Source organism: Diabrotica virgifera, chromosome 3, assembly GCF_917563875.1.
Source record: "Diabrotica virgifera virgifera chromosome 3, PGI_DIABVI_V3a".
Classification (NCBI taxonomy): domain Eukaryota; kingdom Metazoa; phylum Arthropoda; class Insecta; order Coleoptera; family Chrysomelidae; genus Diabrotica; species Diabrotica virgifera.
The window spans coordinates 90075641-90098786 of NC_065445.1; the positions used below are offsets into that span (position 1 = coordinate 90075641).

General features: G+C 33.1%; 1 protein-coding gene across 2 annotated transcripts in view; it reads left to right on the forward strand.

Annotated features, from left to right (window-relative positions):
- LOC126881193 (uncharacterized) overlaps positions 1 to 23146 on the forward strand; it is a 141834-nt gene that overhangs the window by 98348 nt on the left and 20340 nt on the right. The window contains exons 7-12 of one of the 2 annotated variants that reach the window (XM_050645296.1): positions 7197 to 7436; positions 12003 to 12201; positions 12346 to 12567; positions 17389 to 17637; positions 19100 to 19448; positions 22459 to 22690. In XM_050645296.1, the coding sequence (XP_050501253.1) occupies positions 7197 to 7436; positions 12003 to 12201; positions 12346 to 12567; positions 17389 to 17637; positions 19100 to 19448; positions 22459 to 22690 (1491 nt within the window). The remainder of the gene's footprint in view (positions 1 to 7196; positions 7437 to 12002; positions 12202 to 12345; positions 12568 to 17388; positions 17638 to 19099; positions 19449 to 22458; positions 22691 to 23146) is intronic. The other variant, XM_050645297.1, reaches the window with a different exon arrangement.

A 23146-nucleotide genomic window follows, 5' to 3' on the forward strand; every position in this document is an offset into this window, starting at 1 on the left:
GGCTTCATAATCATGATTTTGCTAACTTTCCTGTTTTCGACTTAGACTACCTAAAAGACCTTACGATTGGGATATATCAAATTAAACTGGCACCATCTTACATACAAGATAAAATAATAAGAGAAAATGACGAAGAGTTTCAAATTGATAAGAATATGGATGAACCGGGATTCATAAGAGTTCGAATATTTTCTAGGTTTCGGCTACAAAAACAGCAAGCTACAAAACACCAAGTATTCATTTCCTATATGGTTGATGAAGATAATGATGAAGATGAGCCTGTAGAAGAACCGATTAACGGGTACTATTGTACATGTTGATCTGGGGTGGGATTCTGTGTACGTATCGCTAACGCCTATCGCTTTCTATCAATGTCAATATATTTGAATTTTTTTGTTTTAATTCAAATATTTTCTTGTTTTACTAAGTGGAACTTCAGCATCAATTAGAGTATCACCTAGCAACACTAGAAAATAATTCAATTAAAGCTAAAAATTCAAATATTTTGATGTTCAAATATCGATAGAAAGCGACATGTAGATATCTACAGTGCACAGAATCCAAGCCCTGGTGCGAGAACTGTAGGTACTTGTGCTCATATCACCAGTGTGTTATGGTTTTTAAGCTTTGCAAGACATCAACCCAATGTTAAGTATCCTGATAGGTCGTTAGTTAACACGACGTATGATGTATCTAACCGAAATCAGCAAAATGTTAACATACGAATAGTCGAAGATGATTTAAACCCGATTTTTCCATAGACAATTATAATTAATATTTAGCATTTACAAACTACCATTTACTTTATTTTTTTTTGTATTGAAATCAAGTCCATGTTCTCTACCTGTCTTATATCTGATATGCGGCACAAGTTTCATGTCAACTAATGTATTTTTTTATGTTTCAACAATTTTTTTCTTTAATTATTCTGGAACATGTTACGAGTGGAATTACCCCCATCCCCCCTAGATCTGCCACTGTTCAGTAGTTTTCTAAAGATAAGGCGGGGCTGTAGTTTTGCTGGTATTCCATAACTGAGAAGCACTCATGAAAACATGATAATGCTTATATCGATCTAGCAGCACCTTTTATACCGCACTTCTTTAGTTTTCTGAAGACTTTTCGGAGGTTTTATGAAGACTAAAATACGATCCAACTATTTTTGACCACGAATTCATATACAACACGCAAGTATGTATGAAGAACATGAGTTTCTCTTCTTCTAATAATAAATATTTTCGTTCACTTGACCGTAAATTAGTGCACTTAACGTAAACCGAGCACTCGAATCCAATAACTTCAGAAGGCTGTAGCTCGAGAATAGTGGTTATTCAGACCCAGGTGCCATGGACTTTTTTAATCTACACATCAAGAAGTATCATTGACCAAACTTTCATCAAATTTGACCGGGACCACTTTTCCATAAGGAGTGTTGCCTGGTCCTTTATAATTTTTAATCTGATAATTTTAAGCAATAGCTAAAATTTATATTGCGTATACAAAATTTCAACTAAAAAATTTGGCTATTTGCCTACAACCTCGAGGCCAAGTAAGTAATCAGTTAAATTGGCTGCTGCAATGCACCAATTGTTGTGCACAGGTTAACAATTTCTTAAATTAGAATATTTTTTGAAAACGATTTCCACATTGGAAATCGTAATGTCACAACAAATTATGTGAAAATGTAATTTTTAGTACAATCAATTGGGGTTTAAGGACAGAAGTATGGTTTGAAATCAACATTTCAAGCACATTTTTGTGATTTTTTTAAACTATGGTAGAATTATTTTATTTTTAAATTAAATAAAAATATTCAGTACAGTTCAAAGAATATTGAAAAAAAAATTCCAAGACAAAATATTGAAAAATAAGCGGACAGCGACAAATTTTTACAGACACCTCCAAAAAATGGATTTTGTGGTGGACATCAGAACCCGTCATTTCATTATGTGAAACAAAAAGTTTAAAAATATTTTATTAGCTTATGAATTTCTCGAGGCAACGCTGTCGAGTTTTTTTATAGCTAACGTTTTTTGAGTTTTTGGTATCACTCAGAAGTTGAAATAACGAAATTTTTTGTAAAAAATGGGCGAAAATCAATATATATTTATTATTGTTAAACAAAAAATAAGCAACTATTTAAATGGGAAATAAGCCACAATTAATTTGAAAAAAATAATTTTATTAACGTTTCGACGCCCAAAATTTTGAGAGTAAACTAAATGTAAGACCAAATATTTACGATGTCGGGATAGTATCACGAGGTTTTTTCCTGGCTTTCCCTCGTGATTTACTATGGAATCTCTAACACGAGAATTTTACTGTTGCCATTGCATTTGGTTGTCTTTTTAAAGACAGATTACATGCTATGATTTTTTTGTAACGGATATTCTTGAGTTGGGGTTGATTTCATGTAATCAAATGAACTATCTTTCAGTTAAGTCGTCAAAGGAACGCAACTCATAAATATTGGCAATATCATTTTAAAGTCTTCTACTTCAAATATATAATATATGTCTGAATATGATAACAGCAGAAATGCTCAAAGCCACAGAAGAAACTGGCGTAAAATTACTTCATCTACTCTGTAACCAAATATGGCATTCAAAACAATGGCCTGAAGACTGGACAAAATCTACAATAACAACAATTCATAAAAAAGGCAAATGCGACAATTATAGAACTATTTCTCTTATATCATATGCCAGTAAAATAATGCTACATATAATCAATGAGAGACTAAAAACATTCCTTCAAAGAGAAATTCCACAAGAGCAAATTGGATTTACCAAAGGTAGAGGTACTCGAGAACACCTGTTGAATATAAGACAGATAATCGAAAATCTAGGGAATTCAATATTCCACTGTACATATGCTTTATAGATTATTGTAAGGCGTTCGACAGGGTCAAGTGGAGACACTTACGGCGAATACTAAAAGAAGTAGGCGTACCTCAACACCTTATTTCGCTTATAACTGAACTATACGAACACACTACTGGATCAGTTAAAGTGCTTGACACACTTCAAACGAATTTTATCCAGAACGGGGTGCCAGACAGGGATGTATACTATCTCCACAATTATTTCAATATATTATATGGAGAGCATATTATGAGAAGAGCACTTGAAGGATGGGAAAAAGCCATCTCAATAAATGGTCATAAAATATACAACCTACGTTTCGCAGATGACACAGCCCTTCTTGCAAATAGTCAAGCAGAGCTGATTGATCTTATACGACTGGTTGAAAACGAAAGTCAAATATTTGGTCTGCAATTAAACATATCAAAGACAAATATCATGATAGTGGATAGATTACATAACAATCATCCACACAACCAGAATTGATCGGTTTGAGGTTGTGAGCTCATACTATGGGATCATTAATCACAAACACAGGGTCACTACAGGAAGAAATAAAACGTAAATGTAATCTAGCAAAAATCGCCACAGTAAAAATGACCACAATATGGAAGGACTGTCAAATTTCAAGAGCGATAAAGATGAGATTGATTTTCCCAATACTGACCTACGGATGTGAATCTTGGACCCTGAGAAATTCGGAAATAGAAAAGATAGACGCCTCTGAAATATTCTGTTGGAGACGAATGCTACGAATTCCTTGGACCGACCATAGAACAAATAATTCAATTTTAAGAGAGCTAGAAGTTAGCCAACGACTCTCCAGTAAAGTCCATCTCCACAATTAAAATACTTTGGACATATTATGAGAGCAAACACAGAAAACATGGAAAGACTCATTATACAAGGAAAGGTGGAAGGCCGAAGATCACAAGGAAGATCCCCAAGAAGATGGATCGATCAAATAACAGGAATATCCAAAAGACCTATGCATGAGTTAAAAGAAATGACCAGAGACAGAGATCTTTGGAGACGGACAATACACGACATCACGTCGACCACTACACTCCCTCCGGGGGGTCAGGATTGAAGAGACAGATGTCTGAATTGCCGATATAAATGAGTCAGATTAAATAAATTATTAGAAGAATTTTTTACTTAGCAACATTTTTGTTTAATTTAGTAGTATTTTGTATTTTGAAAACGACACCCGATTTGGGCGTAGAAACGTTAATAAAATTATTTTTTTCAATTTAATTGTGGCTTATTTCCCATTTAAATAGTTAATTATAAAAATGCCACAAGGAAATAGCTTCAGAAAAACAAAAAATAAGCATAAAACAAAAATATCTCGACAGCGTTACCTTACGAAATGTCTAAAGAAAATCTAAGCAGGGGTGGATCGGTCAAGTAGTTTTTGAGTTACAATGTCTATCGCCTTTAAATAAAATAGTTTTGAGAAAAACGAGTTTAAAGTTTTGATAACTATTATTTTCAATTTCTTTTTTCTGTGAAATCGTAAAGTGATGTATACCGGAATATGTTTTTGAATCGCGCAGTAATTTACAAAAGAAAGGAACAGCTGTTGAACATTTCTCACTACTCTCAAGCGCGCTGGCGCGAAACTGCTGGAAAGTAAGCGGAAGGTAGGGATCGCCAACATGCTTTATTTCCGGTAATTTTGCTGCGATAAATATGAAGTTTTCAGAGAGTATTCTTCTTCATTTAAAATAAAAACAAATCGAAAATTTCAAAATTTTCAAACTATACCATAATATCTAGTAACAATAAAATAAAATTTTAATAACATAAATAGAATAATAAAAATCATATAAATACTATAATAAATACAATATTTAACTTCAGTATGCCACGACAAGACAGCGTTTTAATAATGTTGGTCGGATCATATTCGAATTCTGGTTATATACAGGGTGTCCCGAAAAGATTGGTCATAAATTATACCACACATTCTGGAGTCAAAAATAGTTCGATTGAACCTAACTTACCTTAGTACAAATGTGCTATTTTTTAGGTTTCAAAATCTATTTTTTTTTTTCAATATATCGAAAACTATTAAAGATTTTTTATTGAAAATGGACATGTATCATTTTTATGGCAGGATCATCTTAAAACAAAATTATAGTGAGATTCGTCCACCCCATAATAATTTTATGGTGGTTTTGATCCCTTAAACCCCCCAAACTTTTGTGTACGTTCCAATTAATTCATTATTGTGGTACCATTAGTTAAACACAACGTTTTTAAAACTTTTTTGCCTCTTAGTATTTTTTCGATAAGCCAGTTTTTATCTAGATGCGGCTTCTTTTTAAATATATTTACATAAAAATTTTATGGGAGTTTTGTTCCTTTAAACCCCCCAAATGTTTGTGTACGTTCCAATTAAACTATTATTGTGGTACCATTAGTTAAACACAGTGTTTTTAAAACTTTTTTCCTCTTAGTATTTTTTTGATAAGTTACCTTTTATCGAGATGTGGCTTCTTTTTCAAAATATACCTAAAAATGTGAATTATAAATACATTTTCAGATTATTAACAGGTCTCTATACTCGTACTTTTTTTCTCTATGATTCTGGCCTTGGTATAGAACTAGAACCTTTAGCCACGTAATTGTATAGGTAACTTATCACTAACTCAGGTGTAATGTGTAGTGTGTGTGTGTTGAGTAAGTGTCTTGTTACTTTGCAAAGTCGACGTCATTGTCTTTGCAAAGAGACGCTAATTGTATCCGAACGTCTGCGGTCCCTCCGGGGAGTACCGATCATACTCGTACTTAACCATATACAAAAATATGTGGTGTATTCGATAAATATTCAAAATATCTCGATAAACACTGGCTTATCGAAAAAGTCGTAAGAGGCAAAAATGTTTTAAAATCAGTGTGTTTAACTAATGGTGCCACACTAATAATTAAATTGGAACGTACACAAAAGTTTGGGGGAGTTTAAGGGAACAAAACCCCCATCAATTTTTTATGGGGTACACAAATTTCACTTTAATTTTTATTTAAGATGCTGCTGCTATAAGAATGCGACATGTCCATTTTCAATGAAAAATCTCTAAGAGTTTTCGATATATGAAAAAAAATTGACTTTCATTTTGTAACTTCAAAGGGCTGTAACTTTTTTTGTGCGCACTATTGTATATAGGTAAGTGAGGTTCAATCAACCTATTTTTGATCCCAGAATCTGTGGTATAATTTATGACCAATTTTTTCGGGACACCCTGTATAAACAAACATCCAGAGACATTCCTACGAAATCTAAGGCCTGAATCAAAATATCCAAATCTAAACAGATCCAGTATGGGCTATACAGAGTTGAAAACACAAAGTTTTAGCAAAATATTTTTCACACTTTCCTATCGTAATCATTATACAATACATATACTATACAGTGAGCACGTAAAGGTTGGAATAAATTAATTTTCTCGAGAACGGACGATTTTGGAAAAAATCCCGAAACAGGTCAATTTTTATTTTTAAATTACGACTTTTTGGCATATATATCATACTAGTGACTCATCGCTGATTTTCTTAAAAGAGAATAGGGGTCGTGTGCTAGCTTATTTGAAAGGTAATTCAATTCTCTATTCAGTCGTGTAATGTAAACATTAACATCATTATTTATACAGGGTGTCCAAAAAAAATTTAAATTAAATTTATTGGCATAAAAAGAAGAATGTATGTAATTTATTTAATTCAAAATACATTTTACTGCTCCCAGAAAACAGAAAAAAATGTTTTTTTAGCAAATAAATATTGTTTTTTGCTTAAATTCAATTTTAATGCAGCCACCCACCGGCCTCTCGACAGTTTGAATATTTAATTTAAGTGAAAAGCGATGATTATTTTTCAGATAAATTTTTTTTTCTGTTTTCTGAGAGCAGTAAAATGTATTTTGAATTAAATAAATTGCATACATTCTTCTTTTTATGTCAATAAATTTAATTCAAAAATTTTTTTTGGACACTCTGTATAAATAATTATGTTAATGTTTATACTACTGAGTAGAGAACTGAATTACCTTTCAAATGAGCTATCAAACGACCCCTATTCTCTTTTAAAAAAATTATCGATGACGTCATCACGCCCAGATAGATGACGTAACTAGTATAATATATATGCCAAAAAGTCGTAATTTAAAAATAAAAATTAACTTGTTTCGGGATTTTTTCCCAAAATTGTCCATTCTCGAAAAAATGAATTTATTAAAACCTTTACGTGCTCACTGTATATTTATATACAATACATACATTTATAGTAGTTTTCCATAAATTGTTTACTAAACAATTACTTATCTATCAATAGCTATGAAGAAGATGATATAGTTATGGATGTAATGGACAGTGACCTGCTGATTCCTATTGAAGAAAAAAATCGAGATTCCAGTGGTATGAAACTGACTGGAGATGAGAAGATTACTCTAGTCGGTACTCAGCCCATGGTCAATGAGGTCTATTTAGGAGATTTTTCTAAAGATGATAGGAAATTGCTGTACCAATCAATGAGAATTCAAGGAGTGAATAAAAAATTCTGCCCTCTTTGCAGGTAAGAAAAACCGAAATGAAGCAGATTAAATTTTTGGTAATGATTTTTTATATTCAATATAGATTTGGTTCTTAGAGCTGATACGTAACTAATATAACATATTATATACCAAGTGACATATAAATCCAAACACCCATTATAAATTATTTTATTTTAATAAAATTTGGTATACAGTCTTATCATCATCATCATCATAAGTGGCTCGACAATCCGTTGTGGATCTTGGCCTGCTCACAAAGAAGTCGCCTGGCAATTCGCAAATTGTCGATTCCTGGCAACTTCCTCCATCTTCTGACCCTTGGAATCTTAGGTCTTCTTCCACATCATCAATCCATCTTCTTCATGGTCGTCCTCTACTTCTTGTGCCCTCTGGTTTTAAAAATGTTAATCTCTTCGTGTATTCGTGATCTGACATCCTAGCAATGTGTTCAGCCCATTTAAGTCTCTGCACTTTAACGAATTTCACAATATCTGGATCGGTGTACCTATAACTGATACACTTCTTATCTTAGCAAAAACAATAAATGATTCGGCCATATTAGTTTAGATTTTCGTACATTTTTTACAGATTTTTGTTTTTCTCTTTTCTAATTTAACTGACCACTAAAAAGATTAATTTTGAAAGTTAAGTACGGATCAAAATTTAGCTGTGTATGGTTCCTGTTTTTTTTGAGTCCTTTAGATGTGTAAATTTCCATTACCTGAGTGAGTTTGATAAGGGGTGGATAGTTGGCCTCAGAGAACCCTGACTTTCTTTTCAGGAAATTGCGAATAGGCGTCAAGAAGAAGGCCGATCATGAAGATCGAGTGGCATAGTGGGGTGTCGAAGAACAACAGATTGTCAAAATCGTCGCCTAAGGTTGATAGCTCTAAGAGCCCTTTTCTCCACTACCAGGTCTACTGCAAATCAATATTTTGCAGAACATAAAAGACCAATTGGGATGCGGACAATATCATCGAATTTGCAGGTTTGGTCTATTTTCATTTTGGTTACATTTGGTGAAAGAAATCGGCTGCATGGGTAAAATGACCACATGTCTTATATGATGATTAATATGTATTGTGTATCACCAAGGGATGGATAGTGGCCGAGCCAGGGTCAGAAGACGATTGGTGAAAGATGAAATCCACACTTGTTTGTCAAAGAGAACATGCATCGCACTGTTGGGGTTATGTGTGGGGTGCCATCACTTATGGTTCAAGATCACCCCTAATCTTCATTAGAGGGAAGATGACGCACGGTGTTATGTAGAAGAAATTTTTGAACCTCATCTCTTACCTTTCAGACGCTCCAACATCCAATTTTTCAACAGGATATAGAAAGGTCACACGGGGACCTCTTTTGAACAGACTGGAGTCAATTCTTTGCTCTGACCACCGAAATTACCAGATTTAACCTCATTTGGACAGAAGTGGGACATGACGGGTCACACACTTTTTAATTTAGAGCACTTCCTCCTCAAACTTTAGGAGTTAATTAGGACGTGGAACGAGATATGCCAATAGGATATTGACCACCTAATCAGGGTGCGAGCCTAGGCGCATCCAAGAGTGTGTTGCTCACCAAGGTGCATCAACACATTACTAATTTACTTACCTCTGTAATTTCTTTTAATCCTACTGAAATATTGATAGTATGTTTATTTTACTACCCTGTATACTACCACTACTATCGGTTTACAGCGTTCGCCGACGCCTTCCAACTCCTAACCGCCATTTTCTCTGTTTAATTCGTTCAGCTCCGGAGACGGGTACGCGCGTCCAAATATGACTATAGATCAGTGCCATGGACGCGTAAGCGCGTCCATGGCACGTAATCATTCAAACAAAATTATTTCTGCCAGCACAGGAGCTGTGGTTGGAAATATTAAAGCGGAGCTGAAAGGGTTAACCACAGACCTGGAGGGATTTCTCTTTCTTCTAGTTCTTTTTCAATTTCCTCCATCCAGCTTCTTCACGGCTTTCCTCTTTTCCTTTTCCCTGGTGTCCACGTCAAAATCTGTTTAGAGATCCTATCATCTGACATTCTCTGAAAATTGCCGTACCATATTAGTTGTTTTGTTTTTATGTCAATTATTGTTTGTGTGACTCCCATCATTTCTCGTATTCTCTCATTTGGTATCCGATCTCTTCCTGATTGGCCTGCTGCTCTGCACCAGAAACTACCCTGTATAATTGTACAAAGTATTTTCAAAATAGAATAACTTATAACTGGTGTTCGAATTTATATGTCAGTTAATATAAAAACATTTGTTGTAAAAAAATAAAACCTTTTCAGGCCGTTGTCTGAATTCTTTGTGCGATTTTAACTACCCAAGTAGCACCGAACGGGTTTATTAAGTATTTGAAGGATGCTTTAAAACTAGAATAAAACTAAAATTAAAACCATTTGGTTTTTAAGTAAACCTTAAGGTTACAATAAAACCGCTTTCAGCATAAAAGGGCCCACACTGAAGGAGGTCAATAAAACCAAAAATAAAAACCTTCTTAAAACTTTGTTTTTTAAGCAACTGGTTTTAAAGCTGCCGTGAAGGTACTTTTAAAACCATGTTAAAAGACACTTTAAGTGCAGGCAGTTTTATAGCAAACTTAAAAAGGTTCCTTAAATGGAGACTTTTAAAGACAAAAAGTAATGATAATAAAAACAATTTAAATCCGAAAAATATGAATTTGAAAAAAAAATAATTTTATCTATAATTTTAATGTTAAAATAAATAAAATTTATGTCTTGAACTCGCTTATTTTTAATTTTTATGTAAGCCTTATATTGTAATCTATCACGGCTTTCAGCATCTCTAGAAAGCAATATGGCCGAAAATAAAATAAAACTATTTAGTCTATCTACAGAGGATTGTTAAGATCAAATGGTTTACTTTTATATCTTTCCAAGAGGAAAAGCAAGGTTGCCTTGGAATTAAAACCGTTTAGTTTTAATGCTGCTGTCAATAATGCCACTCGGTTTTAATGTGAATCTAACTTAAAATCGAGGCGTCGTATTGCTGTGTGTTTTATATTCTTCTTTTAAAATGACTAGTTCGTGTATATTTTAAGTACTTGCGAATTATTTCTTCCATACTAACTGTACTTCCAATTTTTACAACACACTACACCACTGTTTCGCTCTAAAACAAATGGCCGACCATTTTGGACATGAAAGAAGAGGGGATGAGTTTAGCTTTATTGTTTCTAACAAGAAGCATAATCTAGTATTTAAGAATAATAGCATAATCTAGTAGCTTACTAATTGCTTTTAAGAAAGCAACTTTAAAGAAAACGAAAACAATAGCATATGATTTACTGACATAATAGTCTTGAGATCAAGTAGTTTTAATAATAGGTTTTATTAGTCATATTAAGAGAATCTTTAAAACTGCAATAAAACTAAAAGGTCACACTAGAATCTAATAAAACCAAACAGTCCGGAAGTTATTTATAAAACTGATTAGTTTTAAAGTGAATTGAGAATAAACCAATTTAAAACTACAATAAGACAAATTATCTATTAAGATTAATCAGTCTTATTTGATACTCTTATTAGATACTTTAAAACTAATAGTGACAAAACAAACAGTTTTAAAGTTTTGGCAGTATATCTACAAGGTAACTTTAAAACCATTATCTTCTTATTTACCACAATAAAACCTTCATAAACCTTAAATAAAACTAAAATGTTTTTATTGTGCTACTTGGGTAATCAGAGTAGTTTTTTAGGCTAAAGAATTTGTTTGATAAAGAGCTTGTAGAAGTCAAATATGTCACTAACATTTTATTAATAATCGTGTGTCACTGTACTGACTTCTAAATCAGCCAGTACATCTTCTTGTGTTTAATTCCAATCTTTTGCAGAATCTGAACATCATTTATTCTGACTGGTATGTAATGACTCCTTTTATTAGTCAATATTAACCGCTTTTGTAAAAACATTAACTTCTTGTGTATAATAGATACAAAATTGGCCCTAGGACACATCCTTAGGCTTTCTTTTCAACCAGAATCAGAATTGATGTATGCCAAATAATTTCATGGCGGCACCACTCTTCGCTATGCGTGTGTGGTTATCTGTGTGTTATGCGACTACGCTGTATGCGCCCTAATATTTGTCATTTGAAGTGTCTATATTGTATGTAATTTGTAAAAACCGATAACTGGACGGATATGCGTATTTGCTATGCGTGCTTACTCGCTATGCGCGCGCATCAAGCGAATACTGACGAATGAACCCTCCATACTTCGTCCTATGCTGCCGAATAAAGCGCATAACGAATAACACAGCGAAATGTTGTGGCGTCTTCAAATACCCACATCAAAGAAGATGGTGAAACAAAACTTTTTTTAAAATACAATGTTTATGTGTAGCAACCTTAATTCGTTCAATGCCCATACCGTAAACAGACCTCAACTGAGGTGCCCAAACTCATAACGGTTAATTTAGTAACGCAATACATACCACCGCCGATACTCGTGCGTCGTCGGTACCCTCGTGCTGACACACTGTCGGCGTGGGCGCTGATCGACTTAGTGATTCATCTTACTTGCGACACCTTCACAAGCGATTCCTTTTTTCAGGTACACCTTCAAAGACAACTGGGCAATAGAGAGCCACTACTTTTCTTTAGCCTGCTATTATACGTGTCGCTATTGCGGTATGCGCTTCAATAAACAAAGGCATAAATTCAAGGAACATTGTGAAGAACATGAAACCAAAAAAGACGAGATTTCAGAAAAAATATTTGCTGCTAGTAAACTAAGTAACATTATACCTAAGGTAAGTTAGATTTTAGTGTTTTTATATAGTCATAATATAACTAGTATGCGAAAGACATTATCAAAGCGACATGGCAACAATTGGAATTACCGAATTGGCAAGGTGTTTTTGCTACCACTTCTTAATTTGATTGAATTTTTCAAGGTAATCCATCCTCCAAAACCAAGAAGGATAGTAGTCACCCAACATAATCCACCTCCAGAAATGATAGCGGCCAATAATCAATTCTTTAGTGGACCTAATCAACATCCAAATAATTTCAGTCCTTACCTACAAGGTGCTGCTCAGCCTAAAAGAAGCTTTATGGAACGAAAAACTCTACAACCCAATTTACAAATCAAAGAGGAACCGCAGGATAATATGAAGGTAAGTTTTTGAAGAGTTGCCACATTAAAACCAATTTGTAGCCTTTATTTTTACTCATTTTTTCATTGATATTTAACTCTCTTTAAGGGGATGGGTACGTAGTTTCTGCTCCAATGCTATTCAAATTCATTTTTTTCGAATCCTAAGAAAACCTAAGAACGTATTTTTTATTAAACTAAGAAAGTATTTTTGAAAAATTTAAACGCAGAATGAAAAATTACGTTATTAGCGAGGGCTGAAAGTCCCTGAGAACTTCTATAATGTTTATTTTACAGGGGTGAAAAACTAAGAGAAAATTTAGTGTGATTTTTAAATTCAAATATCTCATTCAAAATAAACTTTTTATTTATCTTAAGGGACTTTCGGCCCTCGGTAATAATTTAGTCTTTCATTCTGCGTTTAAATTTTTGAAAAATATTTATTGGTTTTTTAGGATTCGAAAAAAAGTCGGTGGTAATATTTTCCAAATCTATCATTGTCATACAACGCACTCAGTCGAATAGAATATTGTCAGTCAGACAGTGACAATTTTAAATACATACTTGACATGGCATCGGGAATATTTTGAGTTGTTGATTAAATAATATTGATAGTGTATTTGATAAATAATTGATTTAAGACGTGAACTTAATAAAAAGTTATCTATTGTTTATTATTTATGGAAGATCCAAGCAGAGAATACACCAGGATATATTCAGTGATCCAAGTATTTTATTGTTAAATATGTTCAAAATTGTAAGCGTTTCATAGTAACAATATATTATTAAAAAATCACTTTATCACTTTTCCTCTTTTCTCGATTGATTATTAGTTTTTGTTGTACAGTAGATAAATTATTACAATCACTGAATACATAGTTAGTGAAAAAAAAAGAATGTGTGTGTACTTTGTACGCACGTAAGAAGGTATACTTTTATTATATGATTTCAACGAAATAAATATAAAAAAAAATGAATAACCATTTTCAATTTCGTTGCAACACGAAACTTCAGCCGCATCATTATTCCAGTTCAATCAGAGAGTGCAGCAAGCACCTCTACCGGTTTCGAAACTTATTAGTCTCTCATCAGGAGGCACATATGCTGCTCTCTCTGACCCAACTAGGACAAACCCCGGCGTGCAGTCACGGATTGCAACGAACGAAATGGCAGGGATGCCCTAGCGGCAACTGCTATCAAAAATTAAATATACTTTCAACAGGTTATTTGTATTTTATTTAAAGATTAAACTAATTTTTACTTACTACTTTCCAAAATAATTTATTAAAACAATAACAAAAATAAAAAAAATAGAAACACACGGATTCGAACCGGGGACCTCTCGATCTCCGGTCACACGCTCTACCACTGAGCTATATTCCCTTTGCTTTGACAGGTTACAAGATTTCTCATACATACTGACAAATTTAATAGACCAAGTGAAGTATACAAAAATACTTTAAATATACTTACTATTATTATAAAATCTTATTCCTGAGGAAGACAAATTCAAAGACACAAAAATTATAATAAATATATTTACTAAAAACACTAATAATATATTCTTTTCACGCACACCTTATTTGCGCTACATAAAGATGTAGCGACTAATACCATACTGTCGGTGTGCGCATGCGCCAGGGAATGTAAAAATTCACCCTCGTGCCTAAAGAAGTATAACTTCAAAAATTATCCTGTTAATTAACTGAATTAATAAATAAGGCAATTAATTATACAAGTAACAGTTATCCAAGAACATTCAAAGCCATCTCTTTAAAGTTAATAATGACATTGTCAAGTACAGTATACATAATATCCATACCAGTGATAATTTTACTACACGTAATTTGCCGTGTAAAGACAGAAAAAGTAGGGATAGCCGTAAAATATTTGCGAATTATGTACCGATGGCCTTAAGAAACAAAATTAAGTAAATCATATATGGATTGACGAAGAAGAAGGGAAGACCTTCATCGTCGAAGAAGTCCAAGTTGTCGGATATGCAGATGATATCGACATCATAGCTAGGTCTACAGAGTCTGCCCGAAGCATTTTGATCGTTAGGGGCGTGTGCTCTGAGAATGGGACTAAACATAGATGCCCAAAAGACCAAATATGTGTTGTACTAGGTCAAGCAACCAGACTCCTAGAAGAATAATAGAAAACGATTTGCAATTGGAACGTAGCAACGTCAGCGAAGATATTAAAAGAAGAATAATGCTTTCCAATCATTAAATGCCTATGGCTTGAGAAGACAGATGGCCCCAAAACTACCCAGAAAACTGAAAGTGACTCTTTAAAACCCTAATAAAACTAGTGGTAATATATGGACCAGAAACGTGGTTATTTACACAGAATGACCAAGAATTGCTTAAACGTTTCGAGCGTTTTAAGGTCTGTGGCGCAAGCGTTACAAGGGAACCTGGCGTTGTAAAACGCATTAAGGTAGCACGCCTTAGATGGATAGGACATGTAATTAGGCAAGAGGAAGGCGCAACAGTAAAGAAAGTTTTTGAACAAAGAGGGCCAATGGAAGCAATGGGAAGACTGAGATTTAAGTATCAAGACAACCTAGGGGACGATTTAAAATCTATTTGAGTTAGAGTTTGGAAAGAGGTTCCAGAGATAGAAGCGAAAGGAGAATTGTTCTGAAGAAGGCTTATAACGGGCTGTGATGCCACTGTCCAAGTAGCACCGAACGGGTTTATTAAGTCTTTTAAGAATACTTTAAAACTGTAGAATAAAACTAAAATTAAAACCATATTGATCAAATGGTTTTACTTTATACCTTTCCAAGAGCATATATCCTACATAAACGCAAGGTTGCCTTGAAATTAAAACCGTTTAGTTTTAATGCTGCTGTCAATAATGCCACTTTAATGTGAATTTAACCTAAAATCGAGGCGTCGTAGTGCTGTGTGTGTTGTATTTTTCTTTTAAAATGACCAGTTCGTTTATATTTTAAGTACTTGCGACTTATTTCTTCCATACTAACTGTAGTTCCACTTATTACAACACACTACCCACTGTTTCGCTCTAAAACAAATGGCCGACCATTTTGGACATGAAAGAAGAGGGGATGAGTTTAGTTTTATAGTTTCTAACAAGAACCATAGTTTAATCTTTATGATAACCAAATTGATTCAGTTAAGAGCGTTTGGTTTTAATATAGCGTACTAACCGCTTTTAGGAAAGCAACTTAAAAAAAACTAAAAAATAGTTTTAAGGTATATGTTTTACTGACATAATAGTCTTGGGATCAAGTAGTTTTAATATGTAATAGATTTTATTAGTCATATTAGGAAAATCTTTAAAACTGCAATAAAACTAAAAGGTAACAAACTAGAAACAAAAAGGTAACTAATAAACCATTTTAAAACTATAATAAGACAAATTACCTATTAAGATTAATTACTAGTCTTATTTGATACTCTAATTAGATACTTTAAGGGCCGGTTGTTCGAACGCTAATCAACAATGATCACTATCAAATATTTAATTACTGTCACAACTGTCAATCAGCCCTGTGATGTAACAAACCCGTTATAAATAACGTGTACACGTTATGTTAACATAACGTTTGATTATAACAGCCTGTATAACGTGTTGCCAAAAATTAGATGTGATGTATCATGTTTTTAACGTGCACGTTATCCAGCATGCTATTTTCAAAACGTTAAGTATCGTCTTGCGCGACAAGAATAACAGTATACAGAAATTGAATACGTTAGAGGAAGACAGACATAAACATGCAGCGTGCGGCGAAGTACGCATCTTGTTCATCGCACTTGTACATCTGGCCTGGCCCTGGCACCAAAACTAAGATGTTATTTGAAATTCCCAGCCCTCGCCCCGTGAGGTGTTCTTTCTATTGTGCATTGTGCAGTTTATTTAATTTTTGTTTGTCGTGTTGTTTCAAGGATTGAAATAAACAACAAAACGAACATTCAAATGGATTTACCGAATCTGGCCAAACTGGTCTGTTATAGTCTGTATGTTTTCTTCATTTATATGAATAAAATGTTTTTGTTTACAAATAACATAACCTCAAAAATAATACACTATTTCTAAAAAATAACTTTACAAACCTTCTAATAGCATCCTCTAATTATTTTAATAACCCGACGTTTACAATCTGACAAAATTCTGGACTAAATTGTCCATTTTTTATATTTATTTATTCTTTATACTACACGTTATTTTATACCAAGAGGTTAAATAGGTGGCGTTATGTTGAACCTGTTATGTTACCAGATAACGGCTACACGTTATGAGATAACGCTTTTGAGAAACGTTATCTGTCATACATCACATCAATTTGTAGAATTTAACGTAAATGCAGGATAACGTGCACATTATTTATAACGTCTTTGATACATCACAGGGGTGAATGTCAACTTTGGTTGGATTGCTGAAAACATAATTATTGATGAACAATTATGAAATTAGTTAATCAATTATGTTAATAATTGTTATGTTAATTGAATAACTAATCTCATAACTTATAATCATATGCGTTTTCAGCAACCCAACCAAAGTTGACATTGACAGTTGTGATAGTAATTAAATATTTGATAGTGATCATTGTTGATTAGCGTTCGAACAACCGGCCCTCAAACTAGTGACAAATGCTTAACAATTTTGAAGTTCTGGCAGTATATCTACAAGATAACTTTAAAACCATTATCTTCTTCTTTACCACAAGAAAACCTTTATAAACCTTAAATTAAACGAAAATGTTTTTATTGTGCTACTTGGGTGATGATGATTTTCAAGTAATCATAAATTTATTCATTTTCATAAATAATTTACTGGACAAATAAACTGAGACTTATATTTTTAGGAGTTCCAAACCTCACAGTCAAAGACCGGCAACCAGGCGTACTTTTGTCGTAAATGCTACAAGGTATTTTTCAAATTGGACGAATTTAACGTCCATAGCAAGAATTGTGATTTTAGCCAGTTTCCTGCTGCGCGAAATGCTACTGGTACTCCTCCTGCTAAGAACTTTCCAGCTAAGAATGGTGATGTTTCGCCTGCCGGTCGACCTGTTAGGAATTGTGCCAAGGAAATTGGTCCATATAAGGATGACGTAAGTTATTTTATTTTGTATATTTCTATATAAAAAAACATCTTTGAAAACTTTTAATACATTATTTTGTACTATGTCCTGTTCATATTCTTGTACAGTAATTTTTTTAAATACCCATAAACACCAATAAGGTACTTTGAACATTACGTAACGCACTTTTTAACTTAAATTATTACTAAAAGCTTTCCATTCCAGTGTGAAAGCAATGTATAGTAAAAAGTTTCGATGAGATAGAATCACCTTGTCTCATTCCTCTTTTTACGTGAAAAAAAAACACCTGTTTTAAACGCTTCATCGTCTTCTGTGTGAAGCATTAAATCATTTCTATAAATATCACCAATGAGAGTGGTATATTTATCTTGTGGCTATTCTGGCGTTATCCATTGCTGACAGAAATTGCGAGAATTCTATTGTATCAAAAGCCTTGTGATAGTCTATGAAAGCCATGTATTAGTAGGATGTTGTACTGTGTTGAGAACAACTCTTTCAATCTTCAGTTTCTTTCTCATCGTAGCATTCAGTTTTTTTGCGGTCTGTTATGTTTTTCCAGATTCTCCATCTGGAAAGTTGTCTACTTTTTGCTTCACATTCTTGTTTATAGCTCTTAAACTCACAGTATACGCTGTGAGCTCGTACGTAGAGGGGATATTTACAAATTCGCGAACGCCAGTAGTGACAAGTTTGTAAACGTTTACCGGAAATTTGACATAAATGTCAAAGTGATTAATTTAAAATTAAAATTAAAAACATTAATTATAAACAATATTAGTTGGTCAAAGCTGTGTTATATATTTTTACCTTAAATAGACTTACATTTTAAATACTGAATTTAAGTTTTTTTAATGTTCCGTAATATCTAATTATAAATAATCTATTATACTCTTAGCGCCATCTACACGATTATTGTCAAAGTATCCGAAGTAAGAAATTGATATTTTATCAATAGAACGTCAAAATGATTAGAAAAATTTTAAAAAAATCGATTACAATTTAATTACTTTTTTGCGTTGTAAATATTAAGCGATAACAATTAAATAATAAATTTAAAAATTACCGGTAAAAGTTGAATTAGTAACCGCTAGGAGCGACACCAGCGAAGCTCAGAGCGTATATGTACATTTTGACAATATATATTTGAATCATTTATGTATGTTTGCCCAAAGCAACAATATACGAGCGTGTTTTGGGAGTATCTTCACCTTCAAAATTAAGAACCAAATATAGCCTTATTCAGATTACTTCAGAAAAGCACAATAATCCTTAAAACAACAAAAATGCAACACGTCATGTGTCATCACTAAAAACTATCAGAACTTGTCACTACTTAAACATAGACGTGTTGGCAACTACTAAAAAAGTAAAAATGTGAAAAACATGTGGTCACGTTAATTCGCACAATCCTGTAGACTAGAAAATTACATATAAAATATAGGTGGTATTTAATAATTGCATAATTTCACAGGTATATCTACCAGATCATATCCTAAAAGATCCCAAACCTTCATCACAACAGCAAACATTCGTTTGCTTTATCTGCAACACTCCCTTTCCTACGATTTACTCCCGTAATAGTCACATGCGTATCCATAAAGGAGAGACGCAAGCTCCTCCTTATCCACCACCTAATCGCCCTCGTTTCCCCCCTCCCCCTAATCATCAAATGGGTCAAATAAATTACCGCCCGCCTATGCAACAGTTTCCTCCACCGCCTATGGACACTGTTATCAAACAAGAACCAATGGATCCTTCGACGATGGAACCCATGGTTGAGATTCATGAACAAGCCGGTGGAGTGGATCAAAACTTTCCAGGTAATTTTTATATTACAATTAATTTTATGAATTTAAAAACACCAAACACGGCCTGTGTTTCTCTCATTACACAATTCTCAACATCTCAAATCTCTCATCACTAAAGCTCGGATTATAGGCAAAATGCCTTTTTTTGTCTGTTTTGCCTGTTATGATTGTTTTTTGCACTTTTTGCCTTTTTTCGTAAATTCCGCATATTTGTGCCTTTTTTAAAATTTCATGGTACTACCCATGATATTATTCTATTACTAAACCCTTCTATAATAAAATTTTGGGTCAATAATAAAATATCAATGGTTTGTTTATATAACAGATTTCTAGGAAAATGTACCTGATCGAGACTTTAGGATTAACTATTTGGATATCCCTAAGCTTTATTAGTTTATTATCAGTTGTACAGTCGGTTACTGTATCAGAGTTTAGTCACAAATTGCTATATCTTAGTTTTGTTGCGTATACCGAAAAGCAAAGAACACGTTTTAAAACGTTTTAGACATTTGTGTGAAAAGATGACATCTAAATTAAGGCTATGGATCGCACCTTATTCGGAACTTTCTCTAGAAGGAGATGGAGCATTTTGTAAACCATGCGGCAAATCGGTAAGTTTTATTTTTTCTCTTTTTTTTTCTCGTCCCACAACATAACTAAATTCTAAAGCGGTTTTAGAATTCTAATTATTTTTTTTTAAATTCTCAGATTTCAAGTAGAAAAAAGTACTTTATTGACCAGCATTGTGGAACTCCACTTCATAAACGTAATTTGGAAAAATTAAATTCCTCTAAGTTAGCCCAAATATCTCTGCGGGATAGTTTAAGCAGTTCAAAAAAAAGGAGGAAGACGCATTTAAATTTGATTTATGCCAGATGATGATTGCATCCAACATTCCTCTATACGCTGTGAGCTCGTACGTAGAAGGGATATTTACAAATTCGCGAGCGCCAGTAGTGGCAAGTCTGTAAACGATTACTGGAAATTTGACATAAATGTCAAAGTGATTAACTTAAAATTAAAATTAAAAACATTAATTATAAAAAGTATTAGTTTGTCAAAGCTGTGTTATATATTTTTACCTTAAATATACAATACGTTTTAAATACTGAATTTAAGTTTTTTTAATGTTCCGTAATATCTAATTATAAATTAATATATTAATCTTACCGCCATCTACACGATAATTGTGAAAGTATCCGAAGTACGAAATTCATATTTTATCAATAGAACGTCAAAATGATTAGCAAAATCTTAAAAAAATCGATTATAATTTAATTACTTTTTTGCGTTGTAAATATTAAGCGATAATAATTAAATAATAAATTTAAAAATTACCAGTGAAAGTTGATTAGTAATCCGCCAGGAGCGACACCAGCGAAGCTCACAGCGTATATAAAGTTAATAACCCTAGATTTAAATGCTTTTTCGAAAAATATCTTAATAAATCCTTACCGGACGAGACTACATTGAGAAAACATACTGTGGAAAAATGTTATGTGGAATGTATTTCAAAAATTAAGCGGGAGTTAGAGGGCAGTTTTTTGTATATTATCGTGGATGAAACGACAAATGTATGAGGCAGGTATATAGCTAATTTAATGATTGGAATTTTGAACGAAAACTTTGCGAGAAAACCTTATTTAGTTGCCGTTAAAGACATAGAGTTATATATTAGCATAGAGAGAGCCTTCACTATGCGCGTCCTGACGACAAGATCTCTTCGACTGGTTTGCGCTATCTCTTTCTAACACATCGTACCGAGAAACTAAGATGACATTAAGGTGTGAGTATAGGCACGGAAGAGGAGGACAACTGTCTCAGCTTAATATGCGTAAGAGTGAAACAGCACTAATCCAAAGAAAAAAGATGGTGTCGTCACTTCGCTTTGAATGATACTCTCTCTATGTCAATATATACCTCTATGGTTAAAGAATTGGAAAAAACAAACAATTTAACAATAAGTCAATTTATACAAGATAGTTTAACAAACCTCTTTTTACCCAACCCTATACCAGTGAATAAAATAGTTTTAATGCTTTCAGATGCTGCGGCATATATGTTAAAAGCTGCTGTTAATTTAAAGATTTTTTATCCTAATTTAATTCATTGCACTTGTGTAGCCCACGGGGTAAATAGAATTGCTGAAGAAATAAGAAATCTGTTTCCGTTGGTAAATAATTTTATAAATTTTATGAAAAAAGTTTTTGTAAAGGCTCCGTTGAGGGTGCAAATATATAAAGAAAGATTTCCCGGTGTCCCTTTGCCACCCAAACCAGTAATTACAAGGTGGGGAACCTGGCTCGAAGCAGTTTTTTTTACTTTGAACACTGCAATGAAATATAATTAGTTATGTCAGAATGTGATGATGATATTTCCGAAGCCATTCGTGAAGCAAAAAAAATATTAAAAAATCCCAAATTGAAACAGGAACTCGCTTATATCAATGACAATTATAAATTAATAGTTACCACAATTACCTTATTAGAAAAACAAGAGATAAATTTATGTGAGTCAGTAAAATTAATAGATAATTTAAAGACGCAAATTAAATTGGCACCTGGAAGTAACGGTCAATTAATTTTTAAAAAAATGAAATATGTTACAAGAATGAAGGTTTTTCATTTTTATCTAATGTTGCTAAAGTTTTGAATAGGACATTTTCCGAGGAATTACAAATTATGCCAGATTTATTATCTGCTCTGAAATATGCTCCAATTACATCTGTCGATGTCGAACGTTCGTTTTCAATGTACAAATTAATTTTAAGTGATCGAAGACATAGTTTTAAGACCGAAAATATTGAAAAACATTTAGTTGTTTCTATTAATGATAAAATTTTAAGTGGTTATAAATAATAAGTTATATTCCTTTATTGCCCATATTTTGCCTAAATGTTAATATTCCTGCCTTTTTCTTCAATTTTTGTTGCCTATAAATCCGAGCTTTACTCATCACACAATTCTCTGAAGTCGGTGTTGTGCGCTTTCTTCTCTGACATGTTAGCTCGAAAGTTTTGTAGATTATTCTTCTTTTTCAGATACGTTGGGAGATGGCGCAGTCAGTATTACACCTATTAGCAAGAAACCCGCCCAGAGACCGCCACAGATAAACCCTAATGTTATGAAAATTGTTCAAAACAATCCGCAGCTTTCGATTAAAAAGTCGGATAAATTGCAGCCGATGCCTCCGATGGCTGCTGGTACCAGCCAGTTTCAACAAATGGGCGGAGTTAACCTACCCGACCCTGATAGGTAAGAGTGTTTTATAAAAAGTAATTTGACAATAACTTTAATTCTTTATGGATGATATAACAAAATGAATGATTGAACAACTTTAATGTATGCCGTATCGTTATTTATACTTATATGTAATTAAAAATTCACGAGCGCCGGTAGTGACAAGTCTAAGCTTTTACTGGAAGTTTGACATAAATGTCAAAGTGATTAATTTAAAACATTGAAATTAAAAACATTAATAGGAAATAGTATTAGTTGGTCAAAGTTGTGGTGTATATTTTTACCTTAAATATACTTACGTTTTAAATACTGAATTTAAGTTTTTTTAATATTTCGTAATATGTAATTATAAATTAATCTAAGCGCCATCTACACGATACTTGTGAAAGTATCCGAAGTAAGAAATTAATATTTCATTAATAGAACGTTAAAATGAATAGCAAAATCTTTAAAAAATCGATTACAATTTAA